At 31.0% G+C, this 19,854-nt stretch overlaps 3 protein-coding genes across 3 annotated transcripts; 1 reads left to right on the plus strand and 2 right to left on the minus strand.

Moving 5' to 3' along the window:
* Nucleotides 1-376: 376 nt before the first annotated feature.
* Nucleotides 377-5,736, minus strand: LOC114190914. Its single transcript, XM_028079991.1, has 9 exons — nt 5,052-5,736; nt 4,315-4,563; nt 3,919-4,212; nt 3,037-3,702; nt 2,885-2,953; nt 2,522-2,689; nt 2,016-2,232; nt 1,567-1,911; nt 377-965 (listed from the first exon to the last, which is right to left on the minus strand). The coding sequence occupies exons 1-9, from the start codon at nt 5,646-5,648 to the stop codon at nt 877-879; spliced, it is 2,694 nt and encodes an 897-aa protein (XP_027935792.1). The 5' UTR covers nt 5,649-5,736; the 3' UTR covers nt 377-876.
* A 256-nt stretch (nt 5,737-5,992) lies between these two features.
* On the minus strand, nt 5,993-6,960 carry LOC114190682 (uncharacterized GPI-anchored protein At3g06035-like). Its single transcript, XM_028079659.1, has 2 exons — nt 6,763-6,960; nt 5,993-6,674 (listed from the first exon to the last, which is right to left on the minus strand). Exons 1-2 carry the CDS (start codon nt 6,890-6,892, stop codon nt 6,175-6,177), a joined length of 630 nt encoding a protein of 209 aa, XP_027935460.1. The 5' UTR covers nt 6,893-6,960; the 3' UTR covers nt 5,993-6,174.
* Nucleotides 6,961-18,208: 11,248 nt separating this feature from the next.
* On the plus strand, nt 18,209-19,669 carry LOC114191886 (NADPH-dependent aldehyde reductase 1, chloroplastic-like). The gene is made up of 4 exons (XM_028081332.1): nt 18,209-18,390; nt 18,529-18,905; nt 18,979-19,337; nt 19,446-19,669. The coding sequence occupies exons 1-4, from the start codon at nt 18,268-18,270 to the stop codon at nt 19,466-19,468; spliced, it is 882 nt and encodes a 293-aa protein (XP_027937133.1). The 5' UTR covers nt 18,209-18,267; the 3' UTR covers nt 19,469-19,669.
* Nucleotides 19,670-19,854: the final 185 nt, after the last annotated feature.

Consider the following 19,854-nt stretch of genomic DNA (forward strand, 5'->3'; position numbering starts at 1 on the left):
TATATTGTATCTTATTTTAGTTTACATATTTAATTGTGTTTGTGCTTACCTGTATTTTTTTTATTACATTATCTTATTAGTATTTTCAAGAGAGATATATTAAACATAATGGATGTGTGTTTTACATATTGATATTCGATGCTTTAAAATATTTTACTAACACTTACATAAAAAAAATATCTAATATATAAAATAGTAATATTTTTATGATGATAAAATCTATAAATTTTTTATTTTTATAACATTTAATATATTTGATTTTAATTTGGATTCAACATTAACAATTTTATATTTATCATATTTTTAAAAAAAATTGTACAATGTGCACAAGGGACAAATATGACACTTGGTTTTAAAATTTAAACAAAACTATTCATAATTTAAATCATGCCAAAAACCATTATGTAAAATTGTGAAGGAAAGAATACCAGTTACTTTACAACACCAGAATCATACGATAACTAAGCAATACAGTTCCCTCTGCACGACTGGATTGTATCCAAAATTATACTCTAAGTCGTAGTATATAATTCTTCGTTATCACTAGTAATAATACATCTTACACCTGTGTAACAAATCCGGCTATTGTTCTAAAGCTTTCCCTGAAAGAATGGTAACCTATTGAAGAAAGAATGAACTTAATTGGTAACTTTGCCTGCTTCGACTCAATAGAATGATTTTCATCCCATTACATAATCTCCCTTCACTACAGCTGCTGTTAGTGGGCCAAAGGTCTCACCCCCACTAACAAAACAATGGGTCCCGCCACAATCTCACTCACTGTAACTTAAGAGAGATAAAAACTCCAAACAACCACTGCAAAAGTGAAATAGTCCACTCGTTGTGAAGGGACAGTTGAATTGGCAGGTGTCACTTCTAGGGTGAATCTGAACTTATTAGGTTGACCCACAAGTTTGCAACCTTCACCATACAATGCTTCCCGTTCCATGTCACCAAATTCAACCCTGATCCAAAAAAGTCATTTGGTAAATAAATTACAGAGCCAAAGTGGTAGGTAGGTACTTGAGATTTCCACACATTGTAGCTATTGATCCAAACAGATACTAAATGCAAATGTAAATTGGTGTTAACGAGATATAAGCTGTTCCAATATAATGCAGCAAGAAACTTTCACACAATATTATATTTTTCCTATTCACTAATAATGGACATTTGGACACCTTTATGTACAGTAACAAACAGTAAGGAAAAGATTCTATCAAAAAGTAATTTTAAATGGATTTGGATTCTCCCATGTTTATCGTTAACAGGAGAGGTCTCGCTAAATAAAATCCTAACCATTTATTACATTTATTTCAAATTCAGTTGAAATAAAAGCCAACTATAACTATAAAAGAATGGGGAACATGAGTGCTTACTTCAGTGGGATAATTAGCTCGTGAGCTTTTATTTTAACCGTGTATATTAAGTGATAAACACAATAAGTGGTTAAAATTTATTAACAGGACTTTACCTATTAAGCATGAACAGCACAGGATCCAGATTAATTTTAAATCAATTTTTATCACTTACATTCAAAGGAAGACAAAATTATAGCTCACATACCTGGTATGCAACCAGCTGGCAAGGCTGACAACTGACAAGTAGTTTGTTCTCCGGAGATAACATAGCTACGAAGTGCATGTTCATCAAGCTCGTGAATATAATTGATGGATTCAACTAATTCCCTTGAAATCTCATCTGGCTCAAAAATATTCTGACTTGATATACTCAAAAGTGCTTCTTGAAGTCCAGAAGCCAACCATATGCTATAACACTCGTCCAAAAGGAAACATAAACTTTTATGATCTGTGTAATCTGATAACATCCAAGGTTTGTGAAGTTTGATTGAAGCTCCAATGATTTCTGCAACTCTATAAATTTCCCCGAGTGCAATGATATACTGAACACCTATGTGAACCCACCACCCCAGAAAACAAGGGTTATTGCAGATTCCTTAAGTTCATCTACATCGGCAGCATATGTATTAGGCATGACATAATTATGTAGCTTACCTTTTTGGTTAGATAATATCTGGACATGGACATTCTGTAGTACGGCTTGCTTCCAAACATTAGCACCATGCTTCAGCTCCTGAGAACAAACAGAGACTATTTTGGACCATACGGTAAGATAATTACACTGTTCTTCTCTTGATCCCAACTTGAGAATCCTTAACGTGGATACTGTATCTTCCAAAAGTTCAATAGCAGATTTAATATCCTTCTCAGCCTATTAAAATACAAATGTACAAGAGTTGTTAAGCTTAATGGTCTAGTAAGAAAGAATGTTATCAATAAAGAAAATAAGAAAATATTAACTATTATCCATTAAATTAATCTCAAGGAAAATTGAGAAAAAATATCAGTACATCACTACTGACAGAAATGGCTAAATCAGACATTTAATCATATATTCTGTTTGAAACTATCGAAATCATTCATAGTTAGGGTACTATTTGCACGTGCAACAGACTAAACTTTAAGAATTACAACAGAATATTTTCAAGAAATAGACTTACCGTCAACAACCTTGATGCTAGCTGGTATTCGGACTCAAAAGGTTGGAACTTAGGTTCTTTCAAAACTTCAAGAAGTTCATTAAAGCAGACATCTGTTGGGCAATAATCCTCAGAGAGATATTCAGTAGGGACACTCATTTTATCCTGATGAAGTATCTCAGAGAATTCCTATAAAAGACGAAAAGAGAGTAGAAACAGTGCTGAAACTATTAATAGCTTGTGCATTTGATTAATGACAAGGAAAAAAATCCACCCATTCACCTATCCCTTTCCCAGAGTTTTACATTTACAGTAAGGGAAAAATAAGCAAAAGGCACAAAACATTAGATAGGAAATAGATAACAAAATAGTTCATATACTGACCTGAATTTGTTCCTCAAGAGCTTTTGCTTTGGCATCTTCACCCGAACGGGTAGCATCATTTAGATTTTTCTAAGAACATTAATTTATAAGTGATTTCAGTTCCAGTAAGTTTTAGCATTATCAACAAAGAAAGATCACAGAAGGTTAGTTACCTTGAGATTCTGAAGATGTGACAGAACATAATTGCTCAATTCGTCCTTCAATTTGCTATAAAACTCTGCATAGTCACTCTGCTCTAATTTCGTTGATAACAAGGTCACTGGTAAATGTGTGTGATCTAGAGTAGATGTCTGATCTTGACTTTGTGTTCCAGAGATGGCGGCATCCTTGAATTCCCATGAATCATCCTCAAAATCATCTTCACCGTTGGCCAAATCAGAATTTAGAACAGTTGGAGAAGAATGCAATCCATTGTCATTGACTTGCGATGTGTAACTAGAGGAAGTTTGCTGTGAAGATTCATGGGTGAATCTTGATCCAGTTGAAGCATCCTTAAAGTCCCAGAAATCATCATCTAAACCATCATTATCAGTAACCAAACTGGAGCCTGATACTTCAGGTAAGGCAAGAATCTGATTTTCACTTGCTTTTGGAGTCAAATTTGGAGAAGTTTGTTTTTCAGCTTGATTATACAAATTCCATATGTCATTGATAGATAAGTTGGATGCAAGGCTATTGAAATTGTTCCTTACTGGGGGTGTGGGTGCATAGTGAGATAGATCTTGAGGCACAGAATGTTCATCAGTATCTGGTGTCTCATCACCAAAAATTGACAGAGACAAGGCTTCCCTACGATTCTCCGAGCCTGTTAGGGGCTTCTGGAAATAGAAAGAATAGTAACAACAGCATTATGTTTAAAAAGTATGAACACTTAAATGAGCATAAACAGAGGAATGAGTCATAAGACAAACTTGTGAAATTTTTTCATAAAACCAAAGTAACTCAAGAATCAAGATTGAAAATCCTTCTTCAAGAAGTTAAACCAATACAATGCCACATGATATGCAAAATATGACATCATACTGATTCAGTACCTCTAGTTTTGTAATAGCACCCTCTGATTCAAACAAATTGACATCTGAATTGACATTTATAGTTGGCGAAGCATTGTTTATGCTGTTATCAGCCTGATTGATTTTGGTTTCGATTCTTTTCAAGTGTGGCTCTGAACTATGATTGTCTTCACCCACAGAACTGGAATTGAAATTAACTCCCAAGTTCCATTCATCAGATTGATGAGATACTGATGCAAGGGATGAACCAATTGTACTGTCAAATTTGAGTAATTCCATACTAGTGGGATAAGTGTCAGCCTTCTCCGGTGCTTTCTAATACCACAAAACCAGAATCAGATGGTGTTAATGGATATTCCTCAATAATGTGAATGAACAATGTAACACAAATTGAAGAATTATGTGAAAACAACTGACCAAATTTTGATTTGATCCTGACCCTAAATTCAACTCCCCAAAACTTTGGCTGGGCACGGCAAACCCAGTTCCGACAACTTTTGATTCACTATTCAGACCTAGTCGTGGGTTAATATGATTTTGCGAAGCAAATAGTGGACTTGACTCAAACTCCAGGTGCCACCCGCCAGCTTTGTCCGAAATCCCATTGGACGAATCCGACGCAGTAACAATATGAAGAGCACCATTATCATGCTTTTGCACTTCAGCCTTTAAAATACAATACAAATTATCAGGGAAACCAAATTCATCACACGAATGAGAAAGTATGTGTTTATCTGATGTAACAATCTCTAGCCCAACAAAATAGCGCCTTAATGCACTTTAAATCAAAGATATTGGCGGGCAATGGAAAAAACGACCCAAAACACAAAATTTAAGCATGCATAACAACTGATCCATACCCACTAGCACAATTTTCCTACCCTTTTCTGTTCTCTTTTAGGGAATTAACTCTTGCTTCTCACATGGAAACTACTAAAAATAATCACATATTACTAGCAAAAATAAAAAGCAATCACATAATTCATATGGTACAATGCTTTCCCAAACCCCGTTTCAATAGTACAAGCAATATAAAATATCCACCGACAATTCTGAAACTGAGGAAAGAAAAATCAATGATACTTATGAATTCCAGCACTCTCTTCAGCTTCAAGTTCAATAATCCCCTAACTTAAATAAATTCGCTCTATTACCTTAACATCCTGGCTCTTGATTCCAGTTTCCCATTCCGCAGACTTGAATTCCCACCCGTCCTCATCCTCCTCATCCTCACCCTCTTCCTCATTCAATTTGCTTCCCTTGGAGTTCGCGGGATTGGGAGCAGCACCATTGGATACCGAAACCGATCCGTTGAGAGAATCCATCTGAGGACGCTGCTGATTATACAAATTGGAAATCAAATCACTGATTCCAACGGACCCATTCGAACCAGATCCCCCTTTGACAACCCCTCCGTTGGGGAAAACATTAGCAGGAGTGCGTTCCTCCTCTTCCTCTTCCTCTTCCTCCTCCTCGCCGAAGATCGAGAGCGGAATAGCTCCCTTGGGCTTTTTCGCCGCCTCGGCTTGAACTGCGACCCCGTTGTTGCCATTCACGTGTTTCGTCGTGGGATCGGGTAAGGGTTTCGACAGGTCGTTGTTGATCTGGCCGGAATGGTTAACGAAGTCGCCCCAATCGTTGTCGACGAGGACGTTATTATTGTCGTTCGTTGTGGAAGGGAAGGGTTGACTCGGAAACGACGCGAAGGTGAAGTCGCCGAAGCTCTCGTCGTCGTCTTCCTCCTCCGCCATAGCTCCCAGACTCGCTAGCAATTGCGTTTCTTTCGTAGGATGTTAATAACGTTTTCGCGTATGTGTAGCGAAAAAAATGGTGAGATCAAGTGTCACGTGTGAATTATGTAATGCCACTGCCACCACACCACTACTACACCCATCGTCTGATGTGGATTTATTGCGCTACACTAATTCACCATATAAACATTAATTTATTAGAAAACTATTGTTTATTTTATTCTCTTCCATTAAGTTAAATTGCACAATAAATATTCATTTCAGAATTACACACTGTTAATCAATTATATTTATTTCGTCATGTTTGAATAATTTTTTTACAACATTATTTAATAAATACAACATCAATTAAACATAAACTCTTATTTTTACTCAAATTTCAACCCTAGAACACCATGTCAGATACCAATATACATGATCAATTACAATTACAAGTACGTGAACGGTGATGTTCTCACATGCAAATTGCGAATGTAAACAAAATTACAGCAATAAATGAAGAAAGGGGTAAAAGAAAAGAATGGATTCAGTTGAAGAAAAGAAGAAGCGTGGTGAAGAAGAATGCGAGCATGAGGAAGTGAGGAAGCAGAGAAGACGCAGAGGAGAAGGAGAAATCTCCAGAAGAAGTGTTGGTGCTAACAATAAAAACCATCCAATCATCTTCGGAGCCAACCCCTGCAGATTTATACTTGGAACTATTGAGGTATTTGGTGAAGCGATTGGATTTGGTGTAGTTGGAAAACAGGTCATCGAGGCTCAACTTGGGGACACAGAGAGGCATGATGACCCCTTCTGCGGTGGCGTTGATGTTGATGTTGCATTTGTCAATGTTCTTTTGGAAGTTGGGGATTTTGGAGTTGTTACCAGGCGTAGGGTAGTAGTCACGAAAATCTTCACAGTGCGCGTGTTCTAGATCGTCTGCAATCTCCTCAGCTAAGCACGAAGCCTTCTTATTCTCATCCAGAACAGGAAGGTTCAAAACTTTTCTGTAAGTGTTGATGTCACGAAGCAGATCCTTCTCCTTGTCTGCAGTGGAAACCACACAAATCAACCATCAATAAAATCAGAATTGTCACAACATTAGATTTCCAAGGAATTAAACAGACATAGTTACCATCACAGGCCACTGGACTAGGAATCATGTGGAAGACGACGAGAGAGGCAATGAGAAGGTAAAGACCAACATTGAAAGAGAGCATGATTGAATTAATGGAAACAGAATGTGTGTGTAACAATGTGTTCATGTGATTACGATAGATTGTGAAAACGTGTATTTATAAATATAGATAAAGAAGTCCCCATGAGGATGAAATATCAGAAACTTTAGAATTAGAAAGAGAAAAAAAAAAAAGAGACTTTGGTGAGGAGAATGGAATAAGAATGAAAAGATTCAAAAATTTCCATTTTGAATTTGATGTTAGAAAATTTCAAAATATGGGGTTAAACCCTATTTAAATATAATACATAAATAGTAATACAATGTATTTTTATTGAATTTGGATAGATGTCTCAACTCTTGGATAATGTGATAGTTTGAGTATATCAGAGTAAATAACAAATGTTTTAATTAATTTCGAAATAAAGATAAAAATAATTAGAGTAAAGTTGTATAAATTATGCATGGAGAGTTATTTAAGAGAAATATAATGAGTGTGTGGTAGTTGGATGATTCCTTATGCTTTAATAGCATAGAGGGAGTTCCTCCTTACTTTTTCTGGTACCTTGCGTCTGGTGTGCATCTTTGCAATTATTCTATTTGCTTATGGGAAAAGTGGTATTAACAAGATAGGCATCATGATTTGGAAAAGTTGTTGTATTTTTCATTCTAAATAAATTCCGAATGCATAATTTTCTCTTTTTTTCTCATCTCCAATTTCTTTTTTTCAAAACTTTTGCCTTTGTTTTGTTCCGATGGGACGATTCTGTGAGGTTAATTGATATTTTTGAATTTAAGTTGAGTTAAAAAATTATATATAAAAGTATTTTTTTTATTCACAATTACTATTTTTGTTATTTTTTATAATATTTATTTATTATTTAAAGATTAATAGTAATTTTTATATACTTTTAATAAAACTGTTTTAATAAAAAAATTATTTATTAATAATTATTTGTTATGACATTACAATATTATTGTCTAATAATATAAAATTATGTTTAAAAAATACATACACATAAATACGGTAGCACGTATGTTTATATTAATATTGATCTATTCTATAACAATAAAGGACATTCTTCTTTTATGTCCACATCTCATAATACCTGTTTTATCCTTAGTTATTTTAAAAATTAATTATTTTATAAATAATTTATTTTTAATCATTTTTTTACAAATCTCTTTTGTCTTAAATCATTATTTAAATTTTCTTTTTACATATCTTATTTTTCTTTAATTTTATATTTAACAACTATTTTAAAAATTATATATTTATTATTGATCTTAAATTTCTATTAAAAAATGCGAATACACAGGCGCTGACAGCGCCTGTGTGTTTGCTAGTAATAATAAGGGTTAAGTATCTTTTTAGTCCCTAAACTTTGGCCAAAAATTGGAATTCGTCACTGGTCAAAACTTTGATAAATTTTAGTCCCTAAACTTTAAAAATGAATGAATATAGTCATTTTAACCCAATTACTTTGATTTTTTACAACATGTATAATGTGTTTCATGTTAATATTGAAGTTGTTTACGCCGTTTGACACATTTTCAGTTCAATATTTACTGAGAAATGCGTTCGAAACCTACAAAAAAAGTCAACAAAATTGGGTTAAAAGGACTATATTTATTCAATTTTAAAGTTTAGGGGTCAAAATTTATCAAAATTTTGACCAGAGACGAATTCTAATTTTGGATCAAAGTTCATGGACTCAAAACATACTTAACCCTGATAATAATAAGGATGGCAATAAGATTTATGTAATACTCCATGTAAGTTCATTTCTGTGGTCATGTTTTATCACATTATCAAATTAACAATGAGAAAATAAAGAAAAATAAATAAATATGAATTTTGTAAATATAATTTAAAGTATGTACACACATGTTAAGGACATACTGTTATATTGATAGTGTCTTTTAGCCTCTAGTTGTTTTTACCGATAGAGTGCATATGGAATAAAGATGAAAGTGTGAAAAACTATTTAAATTACAAAAAACGACGTAAGTTTCATCCACAAACTTTTGGTCCTTCTTAGAAGGGATTTGCGAAGAAAGTGTTAGATAATAAATTGTTAAAAAACATAAGAGATTATTCTGAATATTTTGTTATTTTATGTTTATATGATTAATAAAAATATTATTAATGCTCTATAACCCTTTTAATAATTATCCAATTAGTACTTCACTAATATATACAAAACAAAAATAAAAATTATTAAAATAAGAAATAAATTAATTGAATTTAACTCATTTAAATTTTGATATTTTATCTATTTTTATTTTATGATATAATTTTTATTCATAAATTATTTTTTTATTTTACATTTATTTAAATTTTAATATATAATTACATTTATCTATCTTACCACTAACACAAAAAAGCGTTATAACGTCACTCCTATAACGTCTGCCCAAAAAATGTCCAACGTTAAAAATGACCGGTGGCATTTTTGTAAATTATCGGACTTTTTTAACGTCTGTCTATTCCAGGTCAGACGTAAATTGACGTCTGTCTGTTCCAGATCAGACGTAATTTAACGTCTGCCCAAAAAACCCCGACGTCATTTAAAAAAGGACGTCAGACTGATTTTCCCCCGACGTCACTTAACGTCGGACTCCTTCACCACCGACGTTAAGTTTTACTTATCTCTACGCGAAACGCAGAAACCCTACGCTGTTTCACTGTTTCCGTGAGCGTTTTCCACCGGCGACCCCCATTTCGACTTTATCTAGGTGAGTTTTGAACGTTTTTCACCACCAAACTTGTTAGGATTTGATTATGAATTGATTTTAGGCATTTTGAACCGAATATTTTACGTTTTCATCTCCATTTGCAGCGTTTTGAGATTCGTCCCACTTGCTCTTCATCCCCATTTGGCTAACAGCGTGTAGAGACCTTAAAGCCACCTTCTCCAAGTTCGTCTTTCATTTGCTAGAAGGGGTTAGTTTTTCATTTCTAAATTTAGGGTTATTACTAAATTGAGTGTTAATTGTGATTACAATGGCATGATGCATATTGTAGGTAATTCTTTTCATATGTGTATGATTATAAGAAGTGTACCAAACACTCTCATGTGGATTGCCTCCTTTTAGACTTTTAATTATGCATGCCGTTTGAAATTGAAATTGAAATTGAATTAATAACCCGTGTATCTAATTTGGAGGGTAAATGAGCGTGATGTGGTGATCAATGTTGTGAACTCCATACGAAAATGAGTCATAATGAATTTAGGGTGGAGTGAATAATGAAGGATGACTCATTCCATGAACTATAAAGTTTATGTTTTCATTACATGAGAGTTCTTAGTATTTTTCTTTTTTATGAATGATGTTGAAGTGTTTACATTTCTTTAAACTGACCTCTAAGTTGCCTTGGAGTAATATTTAGGTGGTCACTCCTTGATCTTTAATTCTCCATTAAGAAGGGTGAGTGAGGTAAGGTTAAATCAAGGACCTCAAAACCAGCAAGTAACTGAGGTAATGTTCTTTTTCATGTCTTTTGTTTCTCTTTGGTTTGATTTTGTTATGAGACATCTCTTGTAATCTGCTAGAGTTATTTTCTTCTCTCGACATAAGATTAAGATGATGACATGAGGATAACAAATACCTAACAGATTTATGTAGTATAAACTATCATAGCTATGCAATATTGTTGTACTCATTTTTTTTTAAAGTACAAGGCATTTGATTCAATGGCTTTTTCTAGTTATTGATTAACTAGTAGTTATGGAATATAGAAGTTAATACTCTTAAGAAAAGCGTTTAGAAACTATTATGGATTTTTTCTGATTTTCAGGTGTGAGAATGTTGTAAAAACAACAAAACTTTAAAAAAACAGCACTGTTTGACGTCTGGTAGAACCTTGACAGACGTTATTTGACGTCTGACTCTCCTGGACCCGACGTTAATTAACGTCTGACTCTCCTGGCCCCGACGTTAATTAACGTCTGACTCTCCTGGCCCCGACTTTAATTAACGTCTGACTCTCCTGGCCCCGACTTTAATTAACGTCTGACTTTCCTGGTCCCGACGTTAATTAACGTCTGCTCTCCTTTCCGACGTCAATTTTGACGTCACCCAATACGACGTCGGTGTTTGGACAGACGTCAAAAACCGAAAATATCAGACGTTAAAAGCCTTTTTTGTATTAGTGTACATTAATTTATTTTAATTATTTCTATTTTGAAATATAATTTTTATATTTTAATTTAAAATTTATTGTAACTTCAATTTATATTTTTATTTACAATTTTATTATTAAAACATTTATTATCTGTCATATATATATATATATATATATATATATATATATATATAATATCAAATCATTCACGTAATTTATAAAATAAACTTTTATTTTTTATCATTTTTTTAATTCCAACAATTTCAATGTCGCTTTTTTTTTTTTCTCAAATCCACTAGTTTTTACTATTTCAAATCCATACTTCCATCTAAACTCAAGCTTAATAAGATTGCAGTTTTTTTTTTATCATATTAAGTTATATCAATTTTTGTAACGTAATAATTAAAATATAATTAGAAATAGTCAAATGGTTGTATTTTATATTTCTTTATGATTAATTCACTTATTAATATAAGTTAATTTATATAATATCACAGCTTTAAAGTATGATTTGAGTGAGAGAAAAAATCAATAAGTAAGGTGTTACTGTTTTTAAATATTGATAAAAAAAATATAAGTATAGTCATAACTGTTATAACCATACTTAATACATTGATATTGTCTTTTAATCAAATTGTATGACATTTTTTATATCATTAACTTGTATAATGTTTTCGTAACTTAATAATGAATACATGATTAGATATTGTGTCAAATTGTTATATCTATAGAATTGTAAACCTAAGAGATGAATTGGATTAAAATATATCTATTTGTTTAATAAATCTTTATTATAGTGAAATGGAAGTGGAGACCAGAGACGATGGAATATGGATTGTGGAAGGATATCTTAGAATCAAAATATAAGTCTTGGAAAGGTCTAAGAGGACATAAGAAAAAACAGTATACATCAAGGTAATGGAAGGACATATATGATTTATGTGGTGTAGAAGAAGGAAAATGGTTTAACCAAAACTTGGAGTAGAAAGTAAGTTTGGGATCTAGGATTAAGTTTTGTGAAAGATTAAATAAAATGTCTACGTATAAAGCCAACATTTGTCACATGACAATAGCAGTGTGTTAATATAATGTCACGTGTAAGTATCTTTCGTCTTTATATTTGTTATTTTTGTTTGATTTAGTTTCATTTTTTTTTAAAATAAAATAATTTTGCCATTTCTAAATTGAGACAAAATTTAATTTTCATATAAATGTTATATTGATACTTTTATTAAAATTTACATTTTTACTGAATATTTTTTTGTTTAAGGTTATTACATCTGGTTTAACATTATAACGAAAATAAAACTATCACCATTAATTTAGATTTTAAGAGGTTAAAAATCACATATAGTATTTTATAAAATTGTCATACAACATTACATTAATTGATTATAAAATAAAATTATCAAATTTAAATATATTTCTTTTTATTTTTTAAAAATATCTTTTTAGATTTTCTTTCCTTTATTTTTTATTACAACAATAATTACAACATCAAAAAATATTAGAACTAGATCGAACAAACTCAACAAAATTAATACTAAAAGATAATATAAATAATTACAACCATTTGTGATAAAAACTAAATAATAAAGAAATCGTTACTAAAACATACTAAAAGAGATAAGAAAAAGTGTACAGTGTAAATGACAAAAAAACATCATAGAAAAGAAAACACCTAAAAAATGAAACACATACCCAAAATTACAAGTGACATATTCGCCGAGCTCACAAAGTGAAACACATACCCTAAAAGAAATATTTTGACGAGCAAATATTTGGGATTCTTGTAATCCTTTCATTAAAAACAAATATATACTTTTTTTCAAGAAAAATTATGTTGTACGAATTAAAAGTACCATTGGTTGAGCTACTCAAATATATTTTTTTTTTCATAACTCTTTCTTCTCCCTTAAAATACAATTTCAAACAAGTTTAATTCTTGAATTCCTGATTCGTGGGTTTAGGGTTTATGAAATTCAAATCATACTTTATAGCTATGATAGTATATAAATTAGTTATTATTAATAAACCAATTAATCAGAAAGAGAAAGTATGGGGTACTTAACGCCAAAATTTACAATTAAATCTGATTTGAGGATTCTGTATTTGTTCTCTCTCTCTTTTTTCATTCTAGTGAACAGTTTGCATTATATGGGAAAAAACTGATTATGATTTTTGCTGGATTTTTTATTTTCAAGAGCCAAAGTTAATATTATTCATAACCTTCCAGATTTTGTGTGTTTCCCATATTTTTGTGAGATTCTTCACTTCAACACACAGAGGTTACTTTTACGATTGATATTACATTTATCAATTGGTTTTGTTACAAGTACAACTTCATGAAGCTACTCAAACTCCTGAATTACTCTCAGAATATTCTAAAGTTATATATAAACCCATATGGTACATTTCGCCAATTATATATATTTTTTCTATCGGTAAAGAATATCAATAAATATAGATACTTTAAGAGTGTCTCAACTCTACTGAAAATGATTTTAAATTGAAGTTCTTGAAAAACTAAAACGACCTAGGTATAGTAAAAAAATTAAAAGTAAACAGTGGTCCTTACACGTTCAAAGTGCAACGCCATTTCAAGAATTTCCTTTATTGCTATTTTATTTAATATTGTCCTTCACGACGATGAAACTACCTTTATACTCCAAAATATATTGATCATATCATAACTTTTCTTGACAATTGGAGTTTTTAATTTCAAGTATGTATATTTGACTGTGAATTTTTGTTCCTCATCTTTCTATACCCAAAGGTCCTCTCATTCTCTTTAAATTTGTGTTTGATTTAACATTTATTTAAAATCTTTAATTGAGGCAATTCCCACTCAAACCAATCTTTTCTCCATTTCATCATCCATACCCATACATTGTTAGTCTATTCACCAAACTCCCTTAACTCTACTGAGTTTTTTGTGTTGTCCTTTGCTGAGTATTAAAAACACAGTGTTTTAGTACTTTAAAAATAATTTTAATATATTTCAAAATTAATAGCCATCAGTGTATGTTGAAGTAACAACAGAGAAAAATCAGTAGAGAATCCAAACTCTCATTAGGACCATGGTCCTCCCAAATTATTTATTTATTTTAAATATATGTAATATATTATATTAATGAAATTAAATTGGATAACTTTTTATTTTTTACAAAATAATATTTAATGTTAATAAATAATAAAATACAAAACTAAATATAATAAAAAATAACAAAATTTATTGAGATATTTTTATTATGTTATATCTTATTGTCTTTTAAGTTTCTCACATATTGTATTCATCTACTACTCTTGTCGTGTTTTCTTTTGTTTCGAAACAAAAAAGTTAGACACAAATTCATTCTTGTTGCTCTCATATTTCTCATATGTCCTCTTTCGTTTTTTGAAAATAAAAAAATACAACTATCTCTTGATAGTGAAATATTAGTTTAATAGTTACTATTTTTTTCATCTCATGAGTTTTTTTTTTTATATATTTTTATGATTATGAAGGAAAAATGATGCGGTATATGTTTTTTTATAACCATTTTTTAATTCTAACTTATTATCATAGATTTATTTTAGTAATTACGTTTCTCAATTTTCTATTAGATCTTGATAAATTAATTTCCAGTCTTACACTCTTTATTTCAAATAAAATATATTGGAGAGGAATAAAATAATACATTTTTTAAGAGATAAAAAAGAAGATACCGTGAAAATATAAATAAGACAAATTTATTTCTTAACATATTTTCAAGCATGACACAATCCAATTGTTGAATTAGATGAATCATTTCTTAAGATTCAAAGAATTAGAGGAGTGGAGTTTTATATTAACTCTTTGAAATTTATTCTAAAAAAAAATTTTAAATATGGAAATATGCAACAAAGGGAAGAGATAAAATTATAAAAACTTATTTAAAATGAGTAAATACAACTTCAAAACTATCAATTTTTTAAAAAGAAACATAAAAAAAGATTTCAATACTAAATTATATATACTTGTTATATTAGTGATAATAATTAAATATATAAATTTTTAGCAAATTATTGTTACTTTCTAAAAAATTTTGTGTGAAGATTCCTGATAGATAATATATTCAAAAGTTTCATTCTTTAAGAAATAAAATTAATGATAAAAGAAAAATACTTAATCATATATCTTTACCTTAGTCCATGTTCGAAACAAATATTTTACTAGGTGTCATTATAAAAATCTGAAGTTTTTATTAGACAAATAAAAAAAGAAGAAGGAATACGATGTTGTCAAAAGATCATATTTCCTTTTCAAAGATGATACGTTAATACTTTTTAACAAGATAATGACAAAATGATAAAGATATATATTTATTTTATATATACATATTAAACACTTTTTCAATTTTTTTTTTCATATCATATCTCGTGTGTGAATTTATAATTTTTTTAAGTATATATATCATATTAATGTTTTGAACTTCACTATAAAATTATTAAAACATATAAAATGAAAAGCAATTAACTATCATATTAACCAAGTTAAATATTATTCTATAAACTAAAATTATTAATGTCTAATATAGTATTTATTATTAATAAAAAATTATAATTAGTTTATGAATTATCTTTAATATTAGCTACCTAATTTTGAACTATTTATTATATTATAAGAATTTTTTAAAATAATAATTAATTTGATAAAAGAAATTAATTCCTATAATCATTAATTTAAATATCAATTTATAAACTAAAAATTATTGATAGTTAAAATAGTTTCTATTATTAATAAAAATTATAATTGATTTTTAAGTTGATAATTAAAATAATTTTTATTATGAATTAGTTTTTAAATTGATCACTAATATTAGTTAGAAAAGTTTTGACTAACAAGGTTAAAAATATTTTGGCTACCAAAAAAAATATTTATAATTTGGTCTCTAATCAATTAATTAGAGACCAATTTATAAACTAATGTTAGTGACCAGAGACCAATTCACAATTGAAACTATTTTAGTTATTAATTTAGAAATAATTATGTGACATCCTAATTTTAGCAGCTTAAATCAAACTAATAAAATAGAATTGTTTCACTATAGTAGTCAAAACAAAATATCCAATATATTAATACAGTCTTATAACAGATAGGAATCTAAAAGTATAACTTTTATACAAACTAACTAAAAACCAATTCTAATTCTAAGCACACACTACTCACTTATAATGGTTCCCACAAAAACCTTCTATCAACCTAAAAGATGGTTCCTCATCATCCAGAGGTGCTCCAACAACTCCAACCACATATACTCCCATCGAATAGGTGATCATCGCAAAAGAAAGACAAACAACACAAAACAAAAACACAAAAGAAGGGTAAACTAATGTAAACAATGAAATATTCATAAAAAAACTTAACTCAATTTACCAAAATAACACTACATATAAACATAGATACAATTGACACTAAACTCAATTATCCGAATACAATTGACACTTCACACACACACCACACACACACACACACACACACACACACACACACACACACACACACACACACACACACACACACACACACACACACACACACACACACACACACACACACACACACACACACACACACACACACACACACACACACACACACACACACACACACACACACACACACACACACACACACACACACACACACACACACACACACATATATATATATATATATATAATTCAAATACCATTAATATTAAATATATAAAACATACAAAGTTTCTAAATTCAATTAATTGATATCTGTTCAAGATTTGACATACTCGCTAGTGAACGTATCCTCTCGTTGAGTGAAAAGATACTTTGACCAACAATCAGGTCGTTTGTCCAATGAGTATTTCACTGGTCCAAAGGGAATGTTCGTCAATAATTCACCGAGCGAGCTACTAAATCAACAATAGTGATGATTAAAACTACACATGTGAGCGGAAAAAGACTCGCATGCAACAAAAAACAGAAATAAACCAAAAAGGAGGCGAAAACTCAACTTATGTGAATAGAGAAACTGATCGACGACGGTCCAACTTGAAGAGCTCACTGAGAGGATCAATCATATGGTCTCGGTTCTTCAATCAGATTATCAGAGAGACAGAACTCCTAGACGGTAGTCTAGAAAGATGATTTCTAGAGAAATAATGTGTTTTAAAAATACTGAAACTCTTTTATAACAATTTTATTTATATTAAAATCACCTTTTAATACTGAAATAATAAAAAATAATTGAGTCACTATTTTTAAAACCATCATATTTTTAAAACGTCATTTTCTAAAATCTTACAAATTATAATTTTTTATTACTATTTTAATTATCAATAATTTTTAATTTTATAAATTAATATATAAATTGGTTATTATAGTAATTAATTACTTTTTATTATAAAATTGATTATTTTTTAAGAATTTTTTATAGTATTATTTATGATTCAAAATTATACTTTTTATTACTAATAAAATTAATTTCAAATATTTTTATTTTTATTTTATAAAATAATATTTAATTTAATCAATATAATAGTTAGTTATATTTTTGTCTCTCATGATTTTTAGTGTGCCGTTCATCAATTATTTTCCAAATCATGCAACCGCTTAACAATTTATTATATTAACTATAATTCTTTATATATATATATATATATATATATATATATATATATATATTTTTGGTTAGAATAGGTTATTAAATGTGTCTAGTAATTTTCCTTTCCAAAGTATGTGAAATAAATTTGTTTCAATGAATTCTATGTCCACGCTATCGAATCGAATGACAACGCAAATAAATCCTAAATTGGTAAGTGATAGTAAAATATATATATATATATATATATATATATATATATATATATATATTAATATCATGAAATCTAGTAAGTTGTAATTTAATTAAACCCATCACACATTCAGTATAATTCCTTTTAAAGCAACTTTTTTCTAGAGTGAGCCTCTCAAAATATAATTTACTTAGTAAAAATATTAGAAAAAAAATGAAAAAGATGTATTAAACATTTAAAAAACATATATCGAATAATATGAAAAAAAAAAGTGGATTAAAAACATAAAAGGAAGACGTAGGGAGAAGCATAACTTTTTGTTGGTCGAGAATGTCCGTTTCCTCAGACGGGTCCAGTGCATGCGAGTGAAAGGACACGTGAACACCTCCTTGTGCCACTCTTCACCACGTTGCATCTTCAAACCCCTTTTCATCAACACATCATCACCCTCACCTCTTCACACCGTCAAATCCAATCCTTTATATATATGCATGCATCTTTCACAATCATCACCTTTCTTCCAAAACCTTCTTTCCAACAATGGCTTCCTCTGAACAGAAATTCCCTCCTCAGCAGCAAAAAACACAGCCGGGCAAGGAACATCTCATGACTCCACCACCCCAATTCACCAGCCCCGACTACAAGCCGTCGAATAAACTCCAAGTAGACACACAAACAACCTTCTTTTGTACTAATTTTTTAGTTTAGAAAAGATGGTGCATGCATGCATGCACGTTGCGTTTTGTTTGTTTGGTGTCACCGCTCTTCATTCTGTGTAGAAAACTGGATTTTCTTTTTCAGGGGAAGGTTGCAGTAATTACCGGTGGTGATTCTGGGATTGGACGAGCAGTGTGTAACTTGTTTTCGCTAGAAGGTGCTACTGTGGCCTTCACATATGTGAAGGGGAGTGAGGACAAGGATGCAAAGGAGACCCTGGAGATGATAAAGAGGGCCAAGACTGCGGATGCCAAGGATCCAATAGCCATACCAACTGATTTGGGTTATGATGAGAATTGCAAGAGGGTGGTTGACGAGGTGGTGAGTGCTTTTGGTCGCATAGACATTCTGATCAACAATGCAGCTGAGCAATACGAGTGTGGAACTGTGGAGGAGATAGATGAGCCTAGGCTTGAGAGGGTCTTTCGAACCAATATCTTTGGCTATTTCTTCATGGCCAGGTAAAATCGTGAATCGTGAATGATATATATGTGATAGAAAACATTGAATGATGTGGTTTTGTTATATATGTAGGCATGCTTTGAAGCACATGAAGGAGGGAAGCAGCATAATCAACACGACTTCAGTGAATGCATACAAGGGGAATGCGAAACTTCTGGATTACACTTCAACTAAGGGAGCAATTGTGGCCTTTACGAGGGGACTATCCCTTCAGCTGGTTAGCAAGGGAATTCGGGTAAATGGGGTTGCTCCAGGACCCATTTGGACTCCATTGATACCAGCATCTTTCAAGGAGGAAGAAACTGCAGAATTTGGAGGTGAAGTTCCCATGAAGAGAGCTGGTCAACCTATTGAGGTTGCACCATCTTTTGTTTTTCTTGCTTCCAACGCGTGCTCCTCTTACATAACTGGACAAGTCCTTCACCCCAATGGTAACACTGCTTATGCTTATATTTCAAAGCTATGGACTTTATATGGACTTTATATAGTACTCTACACTCTGGTTGACTTACTGATTAACATGGCATGTGCTTTTTCAGGTGGAACCATTGTCAATGGTTAAACTGCATCAGTGATACTCTAATGAAGTACGGTGTAACGTTTTTGTGTGAATCAGCTTCTCTCTTCACTGGTGAAGGTGGGGATGTTATCTACTTTTGAATGTAGAAGCTAGCCGAATAAAATAAGTCTTTGTAGCGAAATATGAATAGTAAAATCATGCAATAAAGTTCTGTATGCGTTAAGCTGTACATGTGTCTGGTTATGGAGATGCGTGTTGCATTCTACTTAATCGAGTTTAACCAATAACTACGAAAAGATATCAAAGGTTCCATAGCCACAGAAATGAATGGTAATCGAACTTCATCAGAAGGGGAGAGAAATATCCTATTCTGAGAATACAAAAAATAAAAAAATAAAAGGTCATAAAATGGACACTCACAGCAAATC

This window comes from Vigna unguiculata, chromosome 7 (assembly GCF_004118075.2).
Source record: "Vigna unguiculata cultivar IT97K-499-35 chromosome 7, ASM411807v1, whole genome shotgun sequence".
NCBI lineage: Eukaryota > Viridiplantae > Streptophyta > Magnoliopsida > Fabales > Fabaceae > Vigna > Vigna unguiculata.

Bases quoted from the DNA above. Each gene is read 5' to 3' on its own strand.
- LOC114190914 (XM_028079991.1), bottom strand. From the start codon at position 5,648: ATGGCGGAGGAGGAAGACGACGACGAGAGCTTCGGCGACTTCACCTTC. The intron at 2,690-2,884 runs GTCAGTATATGA...CGTCTTTTATAG, and splicing joins CTCTTGAGGAACAAATTCAG to GAATTCTCTGAGATACTTCA. The intron at 966-1,566 runs GTATGTGAGCTA...TTTTTGGATCAG, and splicing joins GCCAGCTGGTTGCATACCAG to GGTTGAATTTGGTGACATGG.
- LOC114190682 (XM_028079659.1), bottom strand. From the start codon at position 6,892: ATGAACACATTGTTACACACACATTCTGTTTCCATTAATTCAATCATG. The intron at 6,675-6,762 runs GTAACTATGTCT...TTTCCACTGCAG, and splicing joins TAGTCCAGTGGCCTGTGATG to ACAAGGAGAAGGATCTGCTT.
- LOC114191886 (XM_028081332.1), top strand. From the start codon at position 18,268: ATGGCTTCCTCTGAACAGAAATTCCCTCCTCAGCAGCAAAAAACACAG. The intron at 18,906-18,978 runs GTAAAATCGTGA...TTATATATGTAG, and splicing joins GGCTATTTCTTCATGGCCAG to GCATGCTTTGAAGCACATGA. The intron at 19,338-19,445 runs GTAACACTGCTT...GTGCTTTTTCAG, and splicing joins ACAAGTCCTTCACCCCAATG to GTGGAACCATTGTCAATGGT.